This window comes from Lissotriton vulgaris, chromosome 1_1, assembly GCF_964263255.1.
Source record: "Lissotriton vulgaris chromosome 1_1, aLisVul1.2, whole genome shotgun sequence".
Classification (NCBI taxonomy): domain Eukaryota; kingdom Metazoa; phylum Chordata; class Amphibia; order Caudata; family Salamandridae; genus Lissotriton; species Lissotriton vulgaris.
The window spans coordinates 908,269,977-908,294,731 of record NC_141685.1 but is presented as its reverse complement, the minus strand read 5'-3'; the positions used below and the strand labels follow the sequence as shown (position 1 = coordinate 908,294,731).

General features: G+C 42.2%; 1 protein-coding gene across 2 annotated transcripts in view; it reads right to left on the bottom strand.

The window, feature by feature from the left end:
* Positions 1-24,755, bottom strand: part of OLFM2 (olfactomedin 2) — a 1,082,596-nt gene that overhangs the window by 190,074 nt on the left and 867,767 nt on the right. For both annotated transcript variants that reach the window (XM_086959048.1, XM_086959044.1), the window contains exon 3: positions 13,779-13,934. In XM_086959048.1, the coding sequence (XP_086815174.1) occupies positions 13,779-13,934 (156 nt within the window). The remainder of the gene's footprint in view (positions 1-13,778; positions 13,935-24,755) is intronic.

Sequence of the window (24,755 nt, the reverse complement as noted above, 5' to 3'; positions counted from 1 at the left end):
TGTAGTACACTCTATTAGGGACTTTTGGTTAAATTATATATGCCAATTGTGGATAAATCACTCAAAGTATGTTTTAGAGGCGAAACACATGCACTTTAGCACTGGTTGGCAATGGTAAAGTGCTCAGAGTCCTAAGGCCAGTGAAAAGAATTCAGCAAAATTTGAGGCAAGCAGGCAAAAAGTTTGGGGGAAGGCCTCCTTAAGGCTGTTAGGTCTAATACCTCATGATTCATACCTCAAACCAGCTGGCACGCAGACAATCTCAGAATGATGAAAGGCAACTCCAAACAACTGGAGTGAAGATGGAGACGCAGCCGACACATTACAGAAAAAAACCTTGAAATCTGCCCTGAGATCACCAACAGATCAGGAACATCAAGCGCATCACACTTGCAAACCACATCAAACCCAGCCACCAACAGCAGCAAAGAGATATTCCCCATTGTGAAAGAATTCATTTCTACAGCTGCTCCCTGCTATCATACTTGGTCAAAGTCCTAGAGAACCTCATCAACAGATGCCTCACCGGCCTTTTCAGCAACCACCTCAACTACTTGACATTGCAGAATCAGGCTTCAAACCCAACCAGAGCACAAAAAAAACCCTCATTACTACCACAGATGATATCCACTTGATCCTTGGAAAGAAGAGACACAGTGCCACTCATCCTCATGAACCTCTCTGCAGCTTTCAAAACAGTCTCCCTTCCTATCCTCATCCAGCACCTACATGAGATTGAAATCCAAGAACCCACCCTCCACTGGATCTGCTCCTTCCTGACTGACAGGGCTTAAGCAGTCAGTCTGACCCCTTACTCTTCAGATGCCCTCAACCTCAACTATGGAGTGCTGCAAAGATAGCCTCTCATCCCGACCCTCTTCAAAGCACTTAAGATCACTAGCCAGCATCATCTTAGCCAATTACATCAACATCCTCTCCATGTCAAGCAGCCCACAGTAAAAGTCACCGCCTCCAAGACTGATGTTGCTGGCTGGATGAAGACCAACTGTCTCAAACTCCACACTCACAAGACAGAAGTTATGATCTTTGAGAAGAATATCTCACCGGGGGACTCTACATGTTGACTGGATGAACTAATACCCACCCCTAGCACCTACTCAAGGACTCTCAGGACCCCCGTCAACAGCAAACTTGACATGATATAGCAAGTCTATTCTGTTATAGCATCCCGGTTCCACACTCAGAAATTGCTGAGGAAAATCTTGAAATGGCTGCGAATGACCCCTGCAAACTCATCACAAATGCCCCTATCACTAGCAACCTGGACTACGGTAACACCTTCTATGTCAGAATCAGCAAACAACTCACCAGAAGACTACAGACCATTCTGAACATGGCAGTCAGACTCACCCTCAATCTTCCACTCAACAGTGGATGTATGTCATTACTATATATGCTTTTACAACGCATGCCTGTACCACGCAGGTTTTACAACGCAAGTCGTTACAACAACTTGCGTTGGGGGGCACTGGATAGTGAATAGTTTAATTTACTATTCCAACTCCAGTCCCCGTGGATAGTAGGGAAGGTTTTGGATAGTAAATTAAACTATTCCCTATCCTACAGCGCCCCCCAGCGCAAGTCATTGTAACGACTTGCGTTGTAAAAGTTGCGTGGTAAAGGTACTGCTTGATAAAAGTTGCATTGTAAACGCTGTTCCCCCTCAACAATCACATCACTCGGCACCTCAAGGAGCTCCGTTGGCACCCAATAGATAAATGCTCTCAGTTAAAACTGCCCCTGGTAGAAAAGGATGCAGGTCTCCAAATGTGTCCATAAAATTAACACAAAATCACAGATGAGGCCTCTGAAACTGGCCAAGATTATTCAGATGTGAACTGGAAAACCGGGCATGGTACTGCAGACATGGCAGTTAGAGCTGGCAACAATAATACACGCATGACATCTACCGCTAAAAACAATATTATTTTAGTGTCTTATCAATACTCATGTAGATTCTGTGTTTCATTGGGTACTGCCAAAACTTCTAAGTGATGACCCATTATATGTTGTGTTGTCATTACCTCCCCGCAGTTAATGGTAGTGCCTGAATTACACAAGAAAGTTGTGGTCATTCATTTGCTCAAATAACTGCCTGTGCATAAAGATCCTTCGCAGTTACAGAGCAATTCCTGGGCTGCCTGTGGCCACATACTCTTAGAGTGGGTGGTCAGTAACCAACTAGGACACACTTTAGTATTGCCACAGGAATAACACCTTGGCCGCTGCCGGAATTCTGCACCTGTGCGGCACATTCTGATCGCGGGCGGGGTCATGACGGCTCCCGGCCGTCATCAGCACACGAGCACCGTAACTCATGATGGCCGGGAGCCGTCATCAGCACCGAAGGGGTTAGGACTTCCACCTGCTCAAATTACTACACCATGTAACCGATAATCCTGTGGTAAGGCTGACCATGCATAATGGAAATGTTAATACTGCTCTTCTTCTCTGGTGGTTGACTCCTCTTGTGGCAATTTAAATGAGTATCACTGGCCTTCCCCTGCCACTGTCCTGGCAGGATTGTAGCAGGCATTGAAGCTCTGACCTTTCCTCCTGTCACCAGTGGTTCTCACCTGCATGATTCTGATGGGATCACTTTTCTTCTTCCTATTTTCTACAGTGTATATGAGCCCATTCAACGTATGTTTATATCATAACCTCTATTGTCAGTCGTATGATGATGAGTCCCAGCTCTATCTACCAGGAAATAGTACTAAACACACGAGGGTATGCTTACAGGTCTGAGTGACACTGTGAATTTGTTGAGACAGTTGGCTCCAAATGTGCGCGGACAAGATATTTTGATATAGCACCCACACTGACCTGAGAGAAAGGATCACCTCTCATCCCAAACAATCACATGGTCCCCTAAATCAGCAATCCATGGTGGTTGTTTATGAAACCTTAAGGCCATAAACCCAAAATTATAAATAAACATCATGTCCCACCTTTCGCAACTACAGAAAGATCAAAATGATTCCTGGCTCCCTTTTTCCCATTGGTGTGCAAAAATGCAATAAAACCTAGGTGTGCTGAGCAGTAGTAGGGAAAAGGTATCATGCATGTGTGGCCAAAAGATCTTTGCTTGGGTGCCTGGGAAAAGAAAAGCTCAAGGTAACTTTTTTTTCTCTTTAAATTTACAGGTGGACAAGCTGTGGGGACTTTACAAGACAAAGTAGGCCTGTACTCCCAGCTGTGTTTCTTGTAATCCTGCTAGAGCTTGTATATGCATGTCCTCTCACGGCTTCCATCGCTGGATTGCCAATTGTGGTTGTCCACGTGTGTTTCTCTCTTGAACAAACTTCTAAATAACATGAGGTCTACTCTGCACCCATCCACGAATAATTCATATTAATATTAGCAGGCTGCCATAAACGTTAGCAGTTGGTTGTATCCTGGGGGCTATCACCGATCTGTAAGGCCATGTAAATCCTGAGGGCTGGTTCTTTCAGCACCTGGACAGCTACCATCGGGCTCTGCGGTTAAATGAACGCACCCTGTGAATTGGTATTAGCAGCATACGTACAGGTCTCCGAGGTTAAAGCCCCGATTAGTGGCGTCCTATTTCATTTCGATATTGTTGTAACTCCTGTTATCGCATACATCTCATGTACGATTTGTTTAATAAGCACCTGCATCGTCCCCATGTAAATTTCTACCGAAAAACCTGACGTAATTAATTGGGGGAATACTGCCGGGTAAAGGACGGGACATGCAGACCTGGTACAGGAAGCACCAAAGTCTGCATGTCATGACCCATTTTCGTTCAATAGTCAGAATTGGGTTCCGCTTATTCATGTGAGGAAATATTTGGGCTGAAAAAAATAGCACTTCTTTTTCCGGTCCGACGGTCATCGGAGCCTTAATGAGCCCAGCGCCTTGGCCTTTTCAGCACCTAGAAAGCTTCCGACAGTTTCTTCCTTTTGGGAGTCCGGTACACCGGTCCTTTCAGCACCTGGACAGCTCCCTCAGCTTGTATGAAAAGAGCGACTCTACGGCGCATCATAGCGTGGCTTCACAGCAGTTAGCTTTATGGTTTTAACACCTTCTGAGTATTCATGTATCAAGAAAGAGCAGCAGGTCGAACGCTCAAATCGGTCACCCTGTGCCCTGCCACTGATGTATAACCAGCCAGGGTACCAAAACACCACTCGCAACGAGTCTCAAAAAGTCCTACCTCATTAATACACATGAGGTAAGATTCCTTTTGCTGCTCATCCCAAATGTTTGCAAAATCAAGGATAGAAGCCTTAGTGGAACAGCAGACCTCCATCTTGGCATTTGCTTTCACAGACTGCCTGAGTTCCAGCCACTGCTCCAACAGGGGGACTAGAGAATTAAAACAGACGTTCTCATAGCCGAGGAGCATACTGTGATCCCCTGGACCACTGCCCGGCCCCCCAGACACTGATGGTTACAGATGTGGTTCACAGCATTTGAAACTTTTCATCATGGACAACTTCCACTTTGTGAATGTGTAGCACCTGCTTTGGCAGGTCTGTAGTTTGTTCATGTTTTTTTACCACAATTTTCAGCCACAAAGCACTGATACACTGTAGGATGAGGGAGGCTCCTCTTCTAGGCTACCTTCAGATGATAATTTGCAACTTTACTTTTCCAGCTAGGAAGACATTTCCAATTTGCATCGTAGTATTTTGTGCAAAGCCGCTTGATGTGCAAAGTCTGCGACTTTAGGTATTACAGGCCTACATCACAAAACTCAACTCCCACACTAGACCCTGATTTCGACACCTCTTCTTTTAGTGCCTCGAGATAGCTGAGCTGCTGATTTATGCTACATTAATGTTCGATGCATAATGAGCATTGCCACTTTTGTCGAACCAGAAACTGAGGTTATGCCACAGGTTCTATTCCTACCCCAGTGATGTCGGCCAATGTCTAGATCATATCTAAGATCCATTTACATCATGACCCAGTGGAATGGCAATTGCTTTGGTATGCCAAACGCTGCTAATCTTGCTGCCAATAATGGTATGTCGAGTGGTACACTAAAAAGGACCTTAATATTAGTAGGGGTGTGTGGAATGCGCATTGTTTACATTTGCAGAGTTTTGTCAAATTATTGCGAAATTATGCGTAACTACACGAAATGCCAATATGTCATTTTGTGCTATACTTTAGCATCAAATGCATCCTTGTGTCAATTTGTGGCACAAGGATGCATTTAAACAAAGGCCTGCAAACAACAGCTGTTCACATTCTGTTTTGTTTGTGTGCATTCTCTAAATTTGTATTGCTAATGGCACATAATTAGTGAAGCTGCATAGTGGGATAATTTCAGGAATTACGCGTATCAAGACCTATGAAACATGGTATTTAGCACTGATTTAAGTAGTACTATCACAAGAAGTACTGCTATTACTACTATTCCAATTTCTCTAGTCAGATGACAATTAATACTCCTATTTGTGATTTGATTATTAACTTATATTGCAAGTGATACTGCTATTAACCCTGGCCAAACTCCTTCTATTATGTGTACCACTACTCACAGACCGAGTAATTCCTTGTTTTGTAGACTATTGATCATATTAGAAATGTAATGCTATTACATGTAGTACTAATTCAACTTAGAGCACTACTACTAGAATTAGTTGGAGGGATCATGCATTGCTGCTGATGCTAAAATTAAAAGTAATATTGTAATTATTAATAAATGTATTTCAACTAATGCTTTTAGCAGTGTTACATCTTATAATCATACTGTTACTTCCACCATTACAACTTCAAGTGGAAATAGTGGTAATACGACTACGGCCCCAACAACTACTGATTCTAATACCAGTATAACCATATAACTAGTATCAGTACTACTGTTGGGAGAATAGTACTACGAACTGTCCTTTCATGCGACCGTTAGAAAAGCAACAACTTGTTTTTCTACTAGCACTACAAGTATGTTGGCTAATTAATCTGATAATGCTGTTACCAAACTCAATAATTTTGCTATGCCTAGTTGTAATTATACTGCTGCTACTACTACTCCTACTACTACTACTACTACTAGTACTAGTAGTACTTATCACACTATAGCTTCTATTAGAGCATTGGAATGTTGAGAGCCACATTGAAGACAATGGATTAGCTCTCAGCTTATAATGGCTGGTATAAGCCACGTGCTACATCATTCAAATTATTGTCTTTCTATTTCTTACTTTTTTTTTTTTTTTTTTTTTTTTTTTTTTTTTTTTTTTTTTTTTTTTTTTTAAGTTCAAGTTTATTGAAACCAACAACATAGCATAAATACAAAATGTAATACAGTCAATCAACGAGAGGCATAAGAGATATACAAATGAAATTTAAGGAGGTATAATAAAACGGAATCAATAAACACCTATAGCTAAATCATGAAAAAGAAATAGCAAGGAAGGGAAAAAGAAAACAAAATAAATGGGGGAATGGAGCATGACAATTCATAAAACGTAATATTGTATGCAAATAATGAATGTAAATAAAACAATGTGTGATAGACAGCAAGCAATAAATAAGCACAGAACTTGTAAATCGAAATAAAAAGAGAAATAAGCAAAATCATGGTGGTTTGTGAACATCATCAGATGGATTTTGGTAATTAACAATAACAGTTTGAGGAGAGGGAGAGGTTTTGGAAAGGTAGGTAGTGAGAGGGATCCATAACATATCTCGTTTAACAGCCAATGAAACGGGGGTAACATAGTTGGTATCAAGTCTATGATGGAAACAAATAGCATTCCACCAAGCAGAATAACTAACTTTAGTGGAATCTTTCCAATTGGAGGTAATGAGATGAAATGCAACGGCTAAAAACAGGTCAAGCAACTTAAAGTGAGAAGGAGAAAGTGGTAAATCAGGGGATAGGGAACCCAAAAGGACATTGGGAAGGGAGAAAGGAAGTGTAAAACCAAAAATCTTATGTAAACGAGACCAGACCAGTTTCCAAAAGGAAGCAATGTTGGGGCAATGAAACAGCATGTGAAGTAAATCTGCATGTGGACAGGGGCAGGACCAACATTTAGGCGAGAGGTCTTGGGAAAAGGTGGCTAATTTTTGTGGAGTGAAAAGTAAACGATTATATAAAAAGTAAAGAGTCTGAGTGGTATTAGCAGCTCTGGACGTTTTGTGTATTTTTAACCACAGCTTATCCCATAAAGAGATAGGCCAGGATATTGATAAATCCCGTTCCCAGGCCAATTCAGTCTTTGATTTGAGTCTATGAGGCGAAGTCATCAGACATTTGTATAAAAGAGAAGCGGGTGGGGAAGAATCCAAAAGTGGGCGAATAGTAGAATAAGAGGAAGGTATCTCAGAGGAAGAAGGAAGAGATTGAAGAAACTGAAGAAGAGCAGGAAGTAACAGGTCGTATTGTTTCCTAAAGGAAGCGGGGAGGAAAAATTGAGTTTGAAGGTCTGTAAAAGAGAGAGGGGCGTTATGGGATAGAAGTTGGGAGATCCAAGATAGACCTTTGGATTGCCAAGATTTCCAATAAAAGGAACGATTCTTGATGCGCAGTAATTTATTATGCCAAATGGACTGATGAGATAAAGAAGTAAGAGAGGGATAGGAAGAGGGTAAAAGGGGGGTTAAGAGATGACGGGTATGAGCAATGACAGGGGATTTCAAGAAAGAAACGTTGGCAGAAAAGGCGAGAATCTCCAAAAAAGTAAACGGTGAAATGAGAGATTTTTCCAGAGTGAGCCAAACAGGAGAGTAAGTGGGAGTATCAGTGGAAAGCCAGCGAGAGGCTTGTTTAAGGATGAAAGAATAATGGTAAGCCTTAAAATCTGGAAATTTAAGACCTCCAGATTGTTTATCTTTTTTAAGAGAGGATAAGGCGATCCGAGGGGGTTTATTTTTCCAAAGAAATTTCACCAAGAGTGAATCTAGCCGCTTAAAATAGTAACAGGGTATGCGAACGGGAATCATGGATAGGAAATACAAAACTATAGGAGCTAGCATCATTTTGATGGAGTCCAAACGACCCCACCATGAAAGAAAGAGGGGATGCCATCTAGTAATAGAGTCACTCAATTTCTTTGTAATATAATCAAAATTAGCCTTCAAAGTGTCTGATATGGAAGGGGAAAACCATAATCCTAAATATTTTACTTTAGTTGACTGCCAAGAGAAACCAGTATGATCGAAATAATGACGTTGACATAAAACATTAAGGGGTAAAACTTCACATTTGTCACGGTTAAGACGATATCCCGAAACCTGTGAGAAGGCGTCAACTTGGAGTGAAAAGGCAGGAAGAGTGGACTCAGGGTTAGAGCAATAAAAAAGAATGTCGTCTGCATAAACCGACAATTTAACTTGATGGGGACCAGGGTTAAAACCGGTAATTTGGGCATCTAGTCGGAGCTTAGTAAGAAAAGGTTCCAATGCTACAATAAACAATAAGGGAGATAAGGGACAACCTTGCCGGACACCTCTGGAGAGGGAGAAATAATCAGAAATTTTTCCATTAGCAAAAATAGAAGCTCTAGGGCCGGAGTACAAAAGAGAGATGAGGGAGATTAATTTAGGTGAGAAGCCAATCCAAGTGAGGGCACGAAACATAAAGTCCCAACTGATCCTGTCAAAGGCCTTTTCGGCATCTAATGTGATGGCTGCAAGTGGGTAGGAAAGGGAAGAAGCTTTACTAAGGACATTAAAGAAAACTCTGGAATTATCAGAGGACAAACGTCCTTTTACAAAACCTGATTGTTCAGGACCTATAAGTTCGGGTAAAATGGGATCAATACGCAGGGCAAGTAATTTGGCAAAAATCTTATAATCCGTATTAACAAGGGAAATGGGGCGGTAATTTTTACAAAAAGAAGGATCTTTGTTGTCTTTGGGGATGAGGCAGATCATAGCATCTTGAAAGGTACCTTGGGAAGAGCCATTTGCAGTAAATGAGTTAAATAAAGCGAGCATGTGCGGAAGAAGAAGTTTCGAAAAATGATCATAGAATTCAATAGAGAAGCCATCAGGGCCAGGGGCTTTACCACGTTTTAAAACTGATACTGCATGGGATATTTCTTGGAGGGATATATCCGCTTCAAGTGAAGCAAAATCAACATGGGAAGAAGACGGAGGAGGGATGGAATAAAAGTAAGAGGATAAATCAGAGGGAAGAGGAGAGGATTCAGGGGTGTAGAGATCTTTGTAGAAAGAGACAAACTCCTGCAAGATGTCATCATCTTTAAAGTGAGAAATACCAGAAGGATCAATTATGGAGGAAATCCGAGTTCTGTCGCGGCGAATTTTCAAATAGTTAGCTAAAAGCTTACCCATTTTATTTTGACCTCCATAATATCGAGCACTACTTTTTAAAAGATAAGAAGCAGCAGCGTCAGTAGATATTTTATTGAAGGCAACCTTAGCAGTAATGAGTTCTTTTAAGGAGGCATCCGAGTAGGAATGAAAATATGCGTGTTCTAATTGTTTAATTTGAGTCAAAAGTTGGGAAGACTGTTTCTCAAATTTCTTTTTCTTCTGGGAGACGTAATTAATGATAAAACCTCTAGCGGTTGCTTTAAAAGAGTCCCAAATCATGGTTGGAGACGAATCCGGGGTGGAATTGACAGCAAAAAAGTCAGCAATAAAAGAACTGAATTGACCAGAGAATTTAGGGTCTGCAAGAAGGGAATTATTAAAACGCCATCTGCCAGAGGGAGGAGAGAAAGGGACTAGATCAAAGTCAACAAAAACTGGGGCATGGTCAGAGATAAGAATAGAGCCTATTTCTGAAGCAAGAGTGCACTGTGTTAAGGATTTACTGAGAAAAAGATAATCAATACGGGATTGTGTCTTGTGAGGAGGGGAAAAGTAACTAAATTCTTGGAGATCAGGATGGCAAAGTCTCCATATATCAACTAAGGGTTTACGACGGGTGGCCTTTGTTGAAGAAACTACTACCACTCTACAGGAAACCACTTCTACTCTTCAAGAACTTTCTAACAAATGGTTGACTGTGGAAGGTCGTGTCACAACATTGGAACAAAATGTGGACTCCTTAAATGCCTCCGCCTCCAAGGTGGACTCCCTCTACTCTCAAGTCTCCAGCCTGCACAAACAAATTGAAAATTTGGAAAATAGAAATCGTCGCAACAACCTTCGCATTTATGGCCTAGGGGAAAATTCAGAGGGATCGGATCCAATTTCTTTCTTTAAGTCCTTCTTGCCTAAACTTTTGAAGCTTCCAGAAAGTCCTCCGCTGAACATCCAGAGAGCGCATCGACTGGGTTCTTTGCCACATCATACATCTGCTCCTTCAATGAGTAAGCCCAGAGGGATGATTCTTTACTTCCTTGAATACACAGACTTATTAAAAGTCCTGGCAGCCGCTAGGGCACTGAAGAAGATTACTTGGTCTGGAAATACTTTATTTTTTGTTCAAGACTATGCTAAATCAACTGCAGATCGTCGTAAGGAGTTTTTGGCTCTGAGACCCCAGTTACGCTCCATCGGTGCCAGATATGGCCTATATCATCCATGCCTCTTTAGAGTTACTGTCAACAATAAAACTACTTCTTATGAAGATCCACTGAAACTCAAGAGCTTTCTTTACTCCTTCAATGCTGATTCCATGGATACTGCTTCTTCATCTGCTGCTCCATAATATATCTTAGCCTTTGTTATACTTTTGCCATCTGCATATGTCTTCTTCGCTTTGTTCTAAGATGTGCATTTTTATTTCTTCCTTATCTCTTTATTGTTCTTGCAGTTTTAATCTTTTTGGCTCCTTCTTCCTCTTCTGTTTTCTATTTCTTCATCTCCTCTCCCTGGGATTTTCCTTCTCTCTTTGCTTTCCAATTATACTTTTTCTAGTTACTTGTTTTCATTCATATGATTAACATGTTTCTTCATTTCACAGGTTGTCTACCCACTACTCCTTCCTCTCCTATGTTCATTAGTGGCTCGTTAGTGCTGTTTCCCTCCTCGCCTCGCTTCTCCTCCGTGAGTTCGGATGAGCGTCATTCCCTCATATGGCCTCCCACCCTCCCTCCCTCCGTTTGACCTACAGTATATGTAAGTTTTTACTTCTTTCTTTGTCTGTCCTTTTTGTGTTCTATCTTGTTTTCTTCAATGATCCTTCCTCTCTTCTTTTCTCTTTTCTTGCCCTTTCTACACTTTTCTCCTTGCTCTCTCTCTCTTTTTGCTTTACTTCTTCCTCTACCCTTTTGCTTTATTTCTTCACTATTTTTTACCTGATCTGTTATTTGTTTCTATGGACGTTCTGTTGTATTGTATGCTTTACATGTTATTGTACTATTTTATCTCGTTGCATTCAGAGTTACCTCGTGGAATGTTAAAGGATTAAATAATCCTATTAAAAGACAGCGAGTGTTATCTCACCTGTCTAAGCTAAAGACAGATATTGCTATGTTACAAGAGTCTCATCTTTCTGATGTTGAAACTTCTAAATTGACGAGACTCTGGGTTGGTAATGTTTTCTTTTCCCCAGCTCTAGGAAAAAAGAATGGGGTGGTTATCTTAGTTCATAAAAAATTCACAGTTTCTGTTATCCATCAAGAATCAGACTCTGATGGTCGTTGGATACTCATCAAATTACTAATCGATAATGTACCTTTGGTTATTTTTAATGTTTATGCCCCTGTAAATGTTGACAACACTTTTTGGCCATTTATTTCTGATAAGTTGGTTTCCCTTGATGATGATTATATTATTTTCGGTGGTGATTGTAATCAAATCCATGATCCCATTCTTGATAGAAAATCTCCTGTTAAATTTGTTCATTCTAAAATGCATAATCAATTTACCTCTATTTCTTACTTTTTAATTTGGCACATTTTAACCTTAGTGGGTGGAATTTTCTAATAGACTTATAGTCCTTCCACCTCAGGCTATACCAGTTGTTAAAGGCCCTCTCCCTCGTTATTGACCCTTGCCTGCAGCTCAGGCTTATAACTCAGGTTCAGGGCCTTTAACAACTATTATAGCCCTCGGCAGCAGGTTATGAAGCTAAAGTGCAATTGCTATGATTGCCTCGTACTAGTTCTAGTTTTAATACAATCCATGAGTAAGAGTAGTGCTACTAGTTTTAATGATGTTCTTTGTATCTCTACTTTGGCCACTACTACTATTGTTACTATATTTACTAATAACTATATTGACTTTTTGAACAATAATATAGTGGACTGCGTCTTTTTGTATCCATTATGCCATTTGAGGTGAGTCATTTTGAGTATTAGCTATTTTGAAAGTGCTAGAATATGTCACAGCCAATTGTTTTTAAGATATAATGAGCCATTAAAAATAGTTGTACAGTAATTACCAGCAACAAAAAAATCTTGTGTGGTGGTACTACAGAGAAACATCCATCCTTGAAGGAAGAGGTTGATTCATGAATTAAGATTCCAATTAACCATTTACTATTGGACCCAGTAGAAACATAGCTGTTTTGGATACGGGACATATCCACAACATGCAAGGAATACCTAGCTATTCTCTATAGTTCAAAGTAGAACATTAGAATGTTGAGCGTTCCATTGCAGACAATGTAGTACTCTATGCTTCTACGGGCCGGTAGAAGCCCACAGAACAACATTCTAACGTTGTTTTTCATTCACAGCTGCTGCTGTGAACAAAGGCCTCTCGGGCCTAAGGGGATTTAAATCCCCTTGGGCTCCTAGAGGCCTTAGTTCATACCAACTAGAACATTCTGCTCTTGGGACGTAATGTTCTAATAGCCTTAGAGCCCTCCTAGCGGGCTCTATAGGCCATTAAAGGCCAGCTCCCTTGCTAAGGGCATTTAATGCTGGAGTGCCCCTTTAATGGCCGGTAGAACTCGCTAGGTCAGGCTCTAAGGCTATATTAGAACATTGAAATGCAGAGTTCTCCATTGAAGAAAATGAAGTAGCTCCGGACTTATAGTGGCTGGTATTAGCCCTGAGCTCCAAAATTAACATGCTTGTCTTCATGTTTCTCCCTTTTTCATTTAGACAATTCTACCCTCAGTGGGTAGAATGTTCTAATAGCCTTATAGCCCTTCTGCCAAGGGCTATACTGGTTGTTAAAAGCCCTCGGCAGGCCTGGGCCCATAACTTGTGTTCATGGCCTTAAATAACCAGTTTAGCCCTCAGCAGCGGGCTATAAGGCTAAATTAAGTAACCAACGTCAACCAGTTAACAAAATTAAATAACCAAGTCCTAGAACCCACCAAATTCAACCTGAATGTTCTCTACAGTTCAATATGCGGCTGCAATCCAGGAACCCAGAAGCTAGACCCATTTCAACCGTCTCCAAAGTTTCTGTTACACTGGCAAAGTGCGCATTATTTTGTTCTGTGGGACACAGATTCAACATGAAATGTTCTTGACTTTTCGCTGAAAACATTTCCCTGGCTCAAATTCTGATTGGTTTTTGAGTACATGGTGTGTTCTCGCACTCAAGTTTCACATACGACAATCAAAATACCCATTTGTATATTTTCTGCTATTTTTGTGACATTTCACAGTTTTACATAGTTCTAAGCAATTTGTAAGTCATCAGCTGGAATTTCTAGAAAGGTTGAAACCTGTTTAATAGATAAAAAGTAATTCGATTCATGTCTCAGGCCCACAAGCCCCAAACTATTTGAGCCACATTCTTTGATGATAACCTAACTGCCTAACTGCCTAACTTCGTTGACTCTATCCCTTTTGTATACTGCACTTTGTTAAAAAAAATAGAACACAGAATCTCGCTTTGAATGCAATGATTTGCACTTGAGTAGCCCAATATGCTCGTTTCACTTGGTAAATTACCTGGAAGCCCTTTGTGTTGAGAGCCTTCTGGCTGTCCGTGGCCACTTTGAGCTTGGAGTCCAAGACTTTCATAAGGGATTCCGTGTTCCTGACGTATTGGAGGTCTCTGTAGGTCCGAAGGTCCAGCACTCCCATGGATTGTGAGATGTTCTGCACCTGTGAAGACAACAAGCACCGTGAGAATTCCACTCAAACCCTATATAGTGATCAATGAAAACCAAGGGATGGGTCTGGGGGAGTTCTTTCCACGTCTCAGCATAAACAAGTGTATAGCACTCTCATTACACAATGACCCAATGTTTACTCTTAAGTTTATGCAACCTAAACCGTGGTGGGGCAAGGTGAGCACAAGATGAGCACATCCCAGCCCATGTTGGATAAAGGTATAGGCCCTTGGCGATGGAAAACTGTTCTCATCAGAAAGCAGGCAAAAGGGTGATCCATAAGTAGTGGCCTTGCTTTGTGTTGTTTATTGTTAGGAAGGCATTCAAAGTACAGATGGCAAATGGAACATCCCCAGGCGATGTGGGAAAGAATGACAAAAGGACATCGCTTAAGGAGTGCTCTTTAGTGGGTGCGGAAGGAAGCGCATCACAGGGGGCAGGAGAAATGGCCTTAAAGAGTGGCCAGACGCGAAACCCTGTGCGCTGTCGGCTCTGTAGCAGGCGGAGGGGTAAGGGCGTTGTACTTAGTACCCGTAAGGGTTGCGCTGTGTCCAGTGCATACGGGAAAGAAACAGTGAACACAGGGCAGGAGTTCAGGGGTGGGGGGAGTGGATGGAGGTGCAGGTAAATTAAGATCAAATGTGAAAGTATAGTATTAAAAAGCAGTAAAACACGGAGAGCTTTCATGAAGATGTAATTGATTGTTTGATAAAGGCCAATAACTAATCAACATTACAAAATGTCTACCTTCTACCAAAACAGGCATTTTTGTTCAAAACCCTAAACAACAATCAAATACCCCATTTATGGTTAGTTATGGACATACAACCTTTCCGTCCGAAGCACTTCTATTACCTTACACATGACGTCACAGATGATGTCATTTATGATATCACCGACGTTGAAAACTGTTGCACTTTTCCCATTTGTTTGCTTACTGCATGTGTTTAGTGATTTAATTTAGATGCTGGCAGTTGTGCTGCAGTCCTTCAATTACAAGGGGTGTCTGTGTGGCATGTATTAAATGTGAGTAGAGCTATAGCAGATTTTCCACTCTTTATATTCTGTGCGAGCATCACTAGTCGCTGACAGGACAGTTAGTTCTTACAACTATCCCAAATGAATTCAACATTTGTAAAGCGTGACTTATCACCCCTAAGGATATCCAGGTGCTGGGTGCCGTCAGGTAGATGAAGTGAGCTATTGCCCATAGTCACATGATGCTGAGATGAGCTGCCACCGGCGCCAGGGATCGAACCTTAATATGATCCTCTCCATCTCTCGAACGGTCTAGACATTGTCATCGGCTAGACACAGGAAGTTTCAAGCGCCAAGATACTCCTCAGAGTGATAGTGCGCTCTACAAGAACCCAATCACATCACATCACAACAGCAATCCCAGTGCTCAGGAGTCAGCTGCTCTGGCTGCTGCGCCCCCCCCCTTGCTTCCAAAGATACCACTCCAAATGACCACCGTAAGATCATAAAGCATTTCTCTTGCCCTTGCCATATTCAACCTATATGAAACTTAATGGCATCTTCTGGATGGTAGAAGCATCAAGAGCAATCAGTCTACCTGCATCTACCTGAAAGTTTAATTTGACAATCACATTATTCATCTAAATTAATGCTTTACAACTATTCATGCCTGGTCATCGACGACTTACACTAAGGTCTATTTCACTGAAGCAGAACCTGCTCTGCACTGCATCCAAATACCCAAGTGCACCTTCTTTAAATGTGTCAAAGTTCTTCACGACGTAGGCCCCTTTTATATCCACAAACTGCTCCTCTCCCAAGCAGACATGGACCACCACTCGGACTCTTACCGACACCTAACCTTCCAGGTAGCAAAGTCTCAGAAATCTCTGCCTTTAGAAATGAGACATCATCTTTCTAATTTTTTAGTGCTCTCTAGATTCAAGAAACAATAAAAGAACTGGCTCTTGAAGTATGAATCTATTCATCAACTTAGGTGATCTATTGTAGGTCGTTGGTTACAGGACACCTTAAGGTTATCATGTGTTCTATAATTACATAAACAAACAAATAAATAAACGATTACATAAATAAATAAATACTAATAGTAGACAATGTGTATTACAAGAATTGACAATACCAATGAAGATCGACAGATTCACGCCTTAACTTGCTGAAAGGTCCATGTCTCTCAGATTTAATATTAACATCAGCCTCAGGGTTGAGACCCACATCACCAAGAAAGCTCTCACAGTTTGGTACCATTTCTCGCTGATCCAGAATCCCGTGGTTCCGGAGCCATGCTTCTAAACTACTGTTCTAACACCATAGTTAACCCTTTTGGAGGGCAGGAACTCACCGCTTGATGGCATATACTGGATCCCACTAAATATTGCCCCCCAAAGTGGCTGCAAGATTCATCAAGAGTGTGAGCCGGTACAACAGAATGATACCTACAAAGCTCTTGAAGGCTCGCCTTGCCTTCAAGATCTGTTCCATTATCTTCAAAACAGTCATCCATAATATCACGGTCCCTGCTCGAGAGGACCAAAACCGATGGTAGCCAACGCAACACACACACACTTGACAACTTTAGGCTCGAGATCAAGACGAAAAAACCCAGAAGAACCATTTGTTTGCTGCTCAATGTCTATTTTAAATAGGCAACAGCATACCTGAACTTCAGTAAAGATATAAAGAACAACCTCACAAAGAAATCACCAGCATCCACATGGCGCAAAATCCACTGTATAACTAGATGGCAGCTAAAAAGTGCCACTGCCCTCCTTATTCAGGCTGTGACTTGCAGTTCGACTCTTGCACCCTTTCCACCTCTTCCCCACATGATGCACATTGCTCCACTGCTGTACAGCTAGGTCTGCGATGCATAAGTATGTTTTTATGCAAACAAATATTTGTGTCGTTGGTTGATGTTCATGCTATAACTACAATTCAGAATCAATGATAAGAGCTGTTTGGGTGGTTCGGTGCTTGAAGGTAGAATGTTTGCAGACCCGGACAAGGGTTGCTGCCACGGCTATAGAGAAAGTTAGGATTTGGAAGGTAGTATTAACACCTTCGCTCCAGTGGCTATTCCGCCGCAGCGCTAAGGGGGCGGGGGGGCCGCGCGGCACTCACACGCTGGTGATGGAACCGCTCCGTCACCAGCCTCAGGTGAGCTGTGCTGATGATGGAGCGGTTCCGTCATGGCCCTGCCCGCTCAATAGAATGCCCAGCGCAGGCACGGAATCCGCGCCGTGCAGGCGCGTCGGGAAAGGCCATGACGGAACCGCTCCGTCATCAGCACAGCGCCACCGCGTGACCGCGGCTGATGACGAAGCGGTTCCGTCATCAGCATCGAAGAGGTTAACGTGGAGCAGGACTGTAGGTTGCTAGCAGAGCTGTGTAGAGGTTCTGTCTTGGAGTACAGACCAGAACTAGGTGTTTGTGCACAGTCCTGTACCCTGGGCTTCCTGCTAGAAGCCATGATCATTGTGGACTAACACATGGCAGTTCTTTGCAGGAGTCAGGGCTGGAAGGCAGAATTTGTTTGGACGAGGGCTGGAGATTGTTGGCAGAGCATGGATTACATTGCGGGGGTGTTTAACTTCTACAAATGGTGGGAGCTGGCACTCATTTTTGAAGACCAGGACCTGTTTTCATTGTCAGTCTTTGAACTAAGGGAAGAGGGAGAAAGAGAGAAAAGGACACAAAATGAGTAAAAATCACTGCAGGCTTAGAGTTACAAAGGGGAAACCTGGGATGAAAATTGGTGTAACTTATGTCTTCCTGCTGCTCAGCTAGAATGTGTGTGATGTGGAATGTTGGATGGATGGAATGTGAGAAGTCTGTGAGTGTCAGTGGGGTAAGGGCTGAGCAGCAGGACAGCTGCTCCTGGTGGGGTTTTTCCTTATATCATCTTGTAATAACTTAAATAAAATATTCTACGTAATCTACGCCAGAGATCCAGCCTCTATTTGATTACAACAAAAATGTACCTGCAAGGGTGAGATAAATATTGGTGCGAGAAAATCACATAATTTGCTTAATTTGCATAACTACGTGAAATTTTAGGAAAACAATGTGAAATTACACGAAATGCAAATCTGTCACTTACCACTAAATTTCAGATTGCATTGCATTTTTACATCAATTTTTGATGCAAGGATGCGTTTTGCAGTAATAAATGATGTAAAAATTAAAGGTAGGGCAAGCAATAGTTTTTCACAAACTGGCAATTCATGTTATTCATGGTAACATTCTGTAGTGAACACTATGAAATTAAATGGTGTGCCATAGTGGCGTAATTTTGGGAATATTGGGAATTTTGCATAAAAAAAGCAACAAAATTCTCCAAGTTATGCAAATTACTCCATTGCCTTTAAAACTTTGGCCAGGCCTGGAGATAAAGAGCTAGCAAGCATATGATTGTGGAAGGAAGAGGCAGGAGGTTAATGTAGAACTTGGATGTCTTTGTAGTCTGCAAGCCAAGTATTCTGCAGCACCAGTGAAAGGCTCTTCCAAAATACTTTGTCCCCTGCACCTTTAACTGTGGTGATGATGTGCTCGATTTCCAAACTGAATGTGAGAATATGTGCAATTAAGGGCTTTTGGCTTGAAGACGAGTGTTGCTTTTCGAATATGCATGCTGATAGGAAGGTCCAGAAGGCAAGGGGGTACCTGAAAATTTCCTTTATTAAAAAACAAGTTACAAGGGAGAGGATCCCAACAGTAGCTAGAATGTAACAAAGTCAGCCTCCAGCTGTAGACAGGAACTCCAGTTGACAGGAACAGTACACCCACACTAGCGACATTATACATTTCACATGACTCCTAGAAATCAACACTAAACAAAAGGAACTGCCTGTAGATGGGTTTCTTTCAGTGGAAATGCTCTTTTTGTCAAAGGTGTGTCTCATACATTGTTTGGAAGCACACAGTGTTTGCTTAAATACCCATCACACACCAAAAGGGCCTTTGGTGTCATGCTTCATCATGGGGTCTTCCCATCCCGCTGCGGGACGGGGTGTGCTTAGACCTGCGACTATGCGGGAGCACTGATCTTTCATGTGTGGTGTAGGATTTTGTGAGAAGAAGGGTCAAGGGTGAGTGAGAAAAGTGAAGTTTAAAAAGACAACTAGTGATATGTAGAAGTAAGTGAAAATTCAAATAATCATGCACTGTATACAGTACCCATTTGGTATTCCAATTGTTAATTTAGTTTTTTAGGAGACAATGCTCCATGAGCCTCTAGAACGGGTGGGAAGGCTGTTGCAACTGAATTAGTTCTGTCAACACTGCCTCGCTCGAGTCAACGCCTACCTGCAGCTCCGTGCTGTGGGAAACTGCTCCCAAATGTTCCCACCACGTAGCCGCGGGTAGGCGTTGACTCGAGCAAGGCTGTTGGTGGGTCGCACATCAAACTTCTCACAGTTGGGATCTCCCAGCCCTCCCCTTTCCACAAATAGCTGGAGCGTTGACAGAGTGACTTGTCTTGTACCATAGCAGCTCCTTTATGAGCACATCCAGTTTACATAAACAAATGTGGGCAAAACTGTGGAACAGTAAATTAAATAATTCAACAGTCTGGACACCACGATCATTGTCGCTTTTGCTGCTCTGCCTATCATTGATAGGAGCATAGTAATCTAAAATTATATTTGTGTCTTCAGGGAGCGGTATATCAGCACTCAAAGATATTTGAAGCAGGTCGGCACGCAGCGTAAGGCCCCAATCTATCTGATAGAGCTCTAGGAGGAGTTCCTTCCTTAATGGAAAAGTACATGATTCCCCAATTAACCTTAAGTCTGGAGGACACCGAGCAGAAGCGACACAACATCTCATCAATCCCAGTCATATATGCCCTAAAATCCCAGATGTAGACCAGTAGGTCATCTGCATTTAGCAAAGCCACGTGTGTGGACCAGCCTATAGAGATGCCCAGCACTGCCCCTTCACGGCTTAGAGTCTCTGCTTGTGGCTCATTGGCGAGTGCAAAGATGTAATGGGGTGAGTGGCCATTCTTGCTGCATATTTCTATGTAGTCTGAAAGAGACAGACATTTTGAACCCTGTCTTCATTCTGGCAGTGGGTGCTGCATACAAAATCCCTACCACTATGCAATCCTTAAACCTATAACTGCAGAGAACTGAGTGCACATATGTCCAGTCAAGGGAATCATTCGCCTTTTCTAAGCCAAAAGCGGCGCAAGCTGAGTGAGGGTATCAGTCTACGGTATAGGCTAAGATCAAGTACATAGGCTCCTAATATTCAAAAGGGTGTTGCATCCTGGAATAAATCCATACTGGTCTGCGTGGATTAGGGATAGGAATCCGGCAATATCCTGGTTGGTAACAGTTTATTAAGGTTCTTATAATCCATGTTGAGTATAGAAAAGGGATGATAAGCAACCCTTTCACTGGCGTCTTAGCCAGGTTTTAACCCCTTCGATGCTGGTGACAAAGCCAGCTCGTCATGGGCGTTACCTGCGCTGCGCGCATGACGAGCTGGCTTTGTCACGTAAGGCTCTTTTTTGAAATTTCATCGCACAGCGGGAAAACCCGCTAGCACGCATGCGGTTAATAAGGAGGCAGTCAAGGCTTCAATCTCCTATTTAAGCTCCATGCGGCCCCCTTAAGTTAGACCTCTTGTGCAGGTTAGTGTGGGGGATCACTTCAGCGAGCAGGTCCGGCACCCCCGATGTTCGCCAGCACCTCCCCGACTCGCCAGCAGACCCAGACGGCCAGGCACAGTCAGAGAGTCTCATATGCCTGTGCTGCAACTGCCACAACCCGGAGCCAGTCCCAGTAAATGCCGCATATGGTCCCAGCAGCAACTCAGCAGGGCGGGCATCAGCTCCGGACTCGGTGGGGGTTCCAGTGGTTACCCGCTCCCACTTATTGAGTCCCCCACAGACCCTGAATCTAAATCAGCCACATGAGCCATTCCCCCTGTGGTCTGGAGCACCACAGCACCAGGCAGCAGGTGTCTGCCCTCTCTGCAGCCCTGGATCTGTGACCCTCATCAATCCTCCTACTCTGTTCGTGATGTGCCCCTCTCAAGGAAACCATCTCAATAGGGCACGGCAGAGACGGATGATGTCAGTTAAAGCAGGGTTCGCCTCGCACGGAGCTCTAGGTCTAGGCAGCTGCCATGCTGGCCCTCTAGCCTACCCTTCCCCGAGGTAAGGATTGTAGTCAGATATCTGGAAGATGATCCGTGATGAAAGTTAGCACATGGTTGGTAGGACTCTGCAAGAGGTCGGGGCTCGAATGTCAGAAGAGGGGAGAGCAGGCCTTGTGACTATTGAGTTGTAATTGTAGAGGTTGCAAGATTGGAAGGCAGGAATAGGGCAAACAAGCACCAACAGCATTTCATTTCAACATTAGGTGTAGGTGAACTTCAAAATATACCAGTGTCATTCGCATGAGTTCTGGAATTTTGTGTTCCACTTGTTGCATAAAATTTCCAAATCTCTTCCATTGCGTCACTGTGCATGATTATGGGTCATTTGCAGCTAAAATGTATTGTGAATGTGCCATTCTTCGTAAACTTTTACAACAAAAGCATGGAAATAACAGATGAACAGCATGACATTACAGATCTGCAATACACATAATTATCTATAATTTTGCCTAAACCACATTATTTCGCGAAAGCAAGTTACACACATTTCGCACACCCCTGCTCTTGTTGAGTGGAGAATTCAACAAGAGCAACATTTAATAAAACTTATAAAATGGGTATAAAATGGGCTAATAAATGTACCGATGTGTTTATCTCATGTACCTCTTCCATACTTATCAACATTTTCAAACTGGGAAGTGGGAGATTTCAAAAAGAAAAACGTGGGAATGTATTTTCCCCATAGGGTCATATTGAAACAAATGCAATTTTAGGCGGGAAAAATCTAAAATAAAGCCGTATTTGGCTTCAAAAATCGTGTTTACCTCGCAGGACTTGGGTCTGTTTGCATGCATGCTCCTCTAGTCTGGTACTTCTGAAAAGGAGCAGCAGTCTGTTTTTAGTGCAGTAGTTTGGTATTCCAAGCTGTGTGTCCAGGAGAATAAAAACACATTAAAAGTTTTCTTCTGAGCCGCCTTGGGCTTCCTTAATTAGCGGATAGTGCGAAACAGATTGGTGACTCCTCACAGCTATAAATAGGTAATAAGAATTTCATCGGGAGTTCATTTAAATTCTGTTTATACTGTCACTCTGAAATACGCCGCGCCTCGGGACCGGCGAATGTATTTCAGGAAGCTCATGAATGAAAGATAAATCCGCCCGGCGCTCTTCAAAGCCCCGGGTCCGCCACAGTGTGACAGTGACTGGCCAGTCATAATTAAAAATGGTGCAATGTGTCGAACGCGGATGGAAGCCACGCGCCAAGGAATAGTTATCCATTCGAATATTGACTAGCATTAGCATTCAGGAGAGGGCAGCTGGTCTTCTTATCTGGGATCTTCCGTGGCACATCCACATGCATAGTAATAGTTAAGTAAGTATCTTTAAGTGCCACTTTAATTATTCAGCAATGAGCTGTTCCTAAGTGCTGCCACCTCTGGCAGACAATGATACTTCTTCCCTAAGTTGATTAGGCATTTGTCAAGAATCCAGAATTTGCCTAGTTTGCAAATCATGAGAAAGATTCTTTTTTCTTCCTGGGCACAGTCGGCAGTGTAGACACAAGGGCACATCCACGCCCCCTCCGCAATACCACCATAAGTATATTTACTCAACAGGGGACATAGAGAAGATTCGTTTTACCTGGTATTAAGATATTAGTGAGACAGGAAGCTAAAGCAACTACTACAAGTTTGCTTAAGAGACCAGAAAGCGTAAATGCAAATTTGGGACGTTGTTAGACGGATGTGAATTGCTAATATGTGAGTAGAAGTCTGACTGCCTTTTGCTTCCATTGCACTGCACCTTTAACAGCCATGTTCTTTTAGCGGCCTGAAAAATGTCCCTTAGTTCCCTATGAACAAAATGCTCTATCTTTGATATTGGACAAGCTAAACTTTTATTAGGCTTATTGAATATTTACTGTGGGGGCTGACACAACTGGCACATTACTAATGTGCAAGGAAATCTGAGTCAAACCCGGCCATGATGGTGTATGATGAATCAGGCAGCCATATTGATCTCTAGATCTTTAATCCCACTGATGAATCTTTACAAGATTGCTCATTGTCTCTTTGTTGCGCTTTGAATTTAGATCTTCCAAAGGTTACTACGATTCTAGCGATCCTTAACCCCTTCGATGCTCATGACGAGCTCAGCTCGTCATGAGGCACGGTTGAGCTGTGCTTATGACGAGCTGAGCTCGTCATGAACAATGGGAAAGCTTACAAAGCAGCACAGGAGGGGAAACCCATAGCAGCCAAAGTGTTAGCAAGTTGTCAATATAGGTAGCATCACCTCGGAACTCTTTTTCTAAATAAAACTAAATTACACGCTGGGACTCACCAAGAATATCACGCTTTTACAACTGTACGAGACAAGACAAGACACGCCTCATAAATGCGAGATGGCCACTTGACCTCTTGCACAACAATATCTGCTTTATCATAGAAGCATGAAGGAGTAATGGCAACTAGACTATCAATGAAAGACTATACAAAATGGCAACTAACAAAATCTAGGGAAATGACGATTAACAGGAACAACAATAATGTTAAAAACATTCACATTGAGTCCCAACTCCCATGTAAATCACAGACATTTAAATGAGTATTGTCACCGAACAGGGCCCAAACCTTTCTTCCTTAAAGGCTTCTAGGATTTTCCTCAACCTTTCCGGGGACCTGCCCATTCGACTCAGCTGATAATAGTAAAAACAAGAAGGGATCCCTTTTGTGCCACTCAGTCCTTCTGCCAAGCATTTACACTAATTTGTATCCTATAAATGAATACCAATGCACCTTTGATTCCAATCAACACACTGTCTAAACACTGAACACAATTATATATAAGGGCCTAGATGTAGGTAATAGCAAATTACCGAATGGTAAATACCGAATTTTACTGATTCGGTATTTACTATTCGGTAATTGCTATGTAGGTAAAAAATTCGGTAAAAATACCGAATCGGTATTTTTACTGATTCGGTAAATACCGAATCGGTATTTGCTATTGAATCCAATGGGCCTTGAAGCCCATAGGATTCAATAGAAAATACTGATTCGGTATTTACCGAATCAGTAAAAATACCGAATTGCAAAGGGGGACAGGGTGTCACTTTGACACCCTGTTGCACCCCTGTAACTGGCTTGTGCGCCATGTGGCACACAGACATGCCCCTAGGGCATGTCTGTGTGCCACATGGCACAGGTGTACATGCACAGATGTGCATGTACACAAGAATTCGTTATTTACCATGCAATTGTATTACGTGGTAAACAACGAATTCTAAAGGCCATGTAGCACTGTTAGAAGTGCTACCTACATAGGAAAATACAGATTCGGTAATTTTACCGATCGGTAAATTTACCGAATCGATAAAATTTACCGATTCTGTAATTTTACAGAATCAGTCATTTTACCGATTTGGTAAAATTACCGATTTGGTAAAATTACCGAATCTGTATGTTTTCAGTGCCCCTACATACCAATGTCAAAATACTGGTCGGAAACGGGCGAAAATCGGTATTTTCGCCGATTCCGACCGGTATTTTTACACCTACATCTGGCCCAAGATGTCTTATTTATATAAAATGAATATTTCAAATGCAAGGTTTTTTCTGTAATTCGGTCACACTGGAAATGGTTAAAATCCATACATAAAAACATCATCAATACATTTAATTATTCAATAAAATACATTTGTTTAATA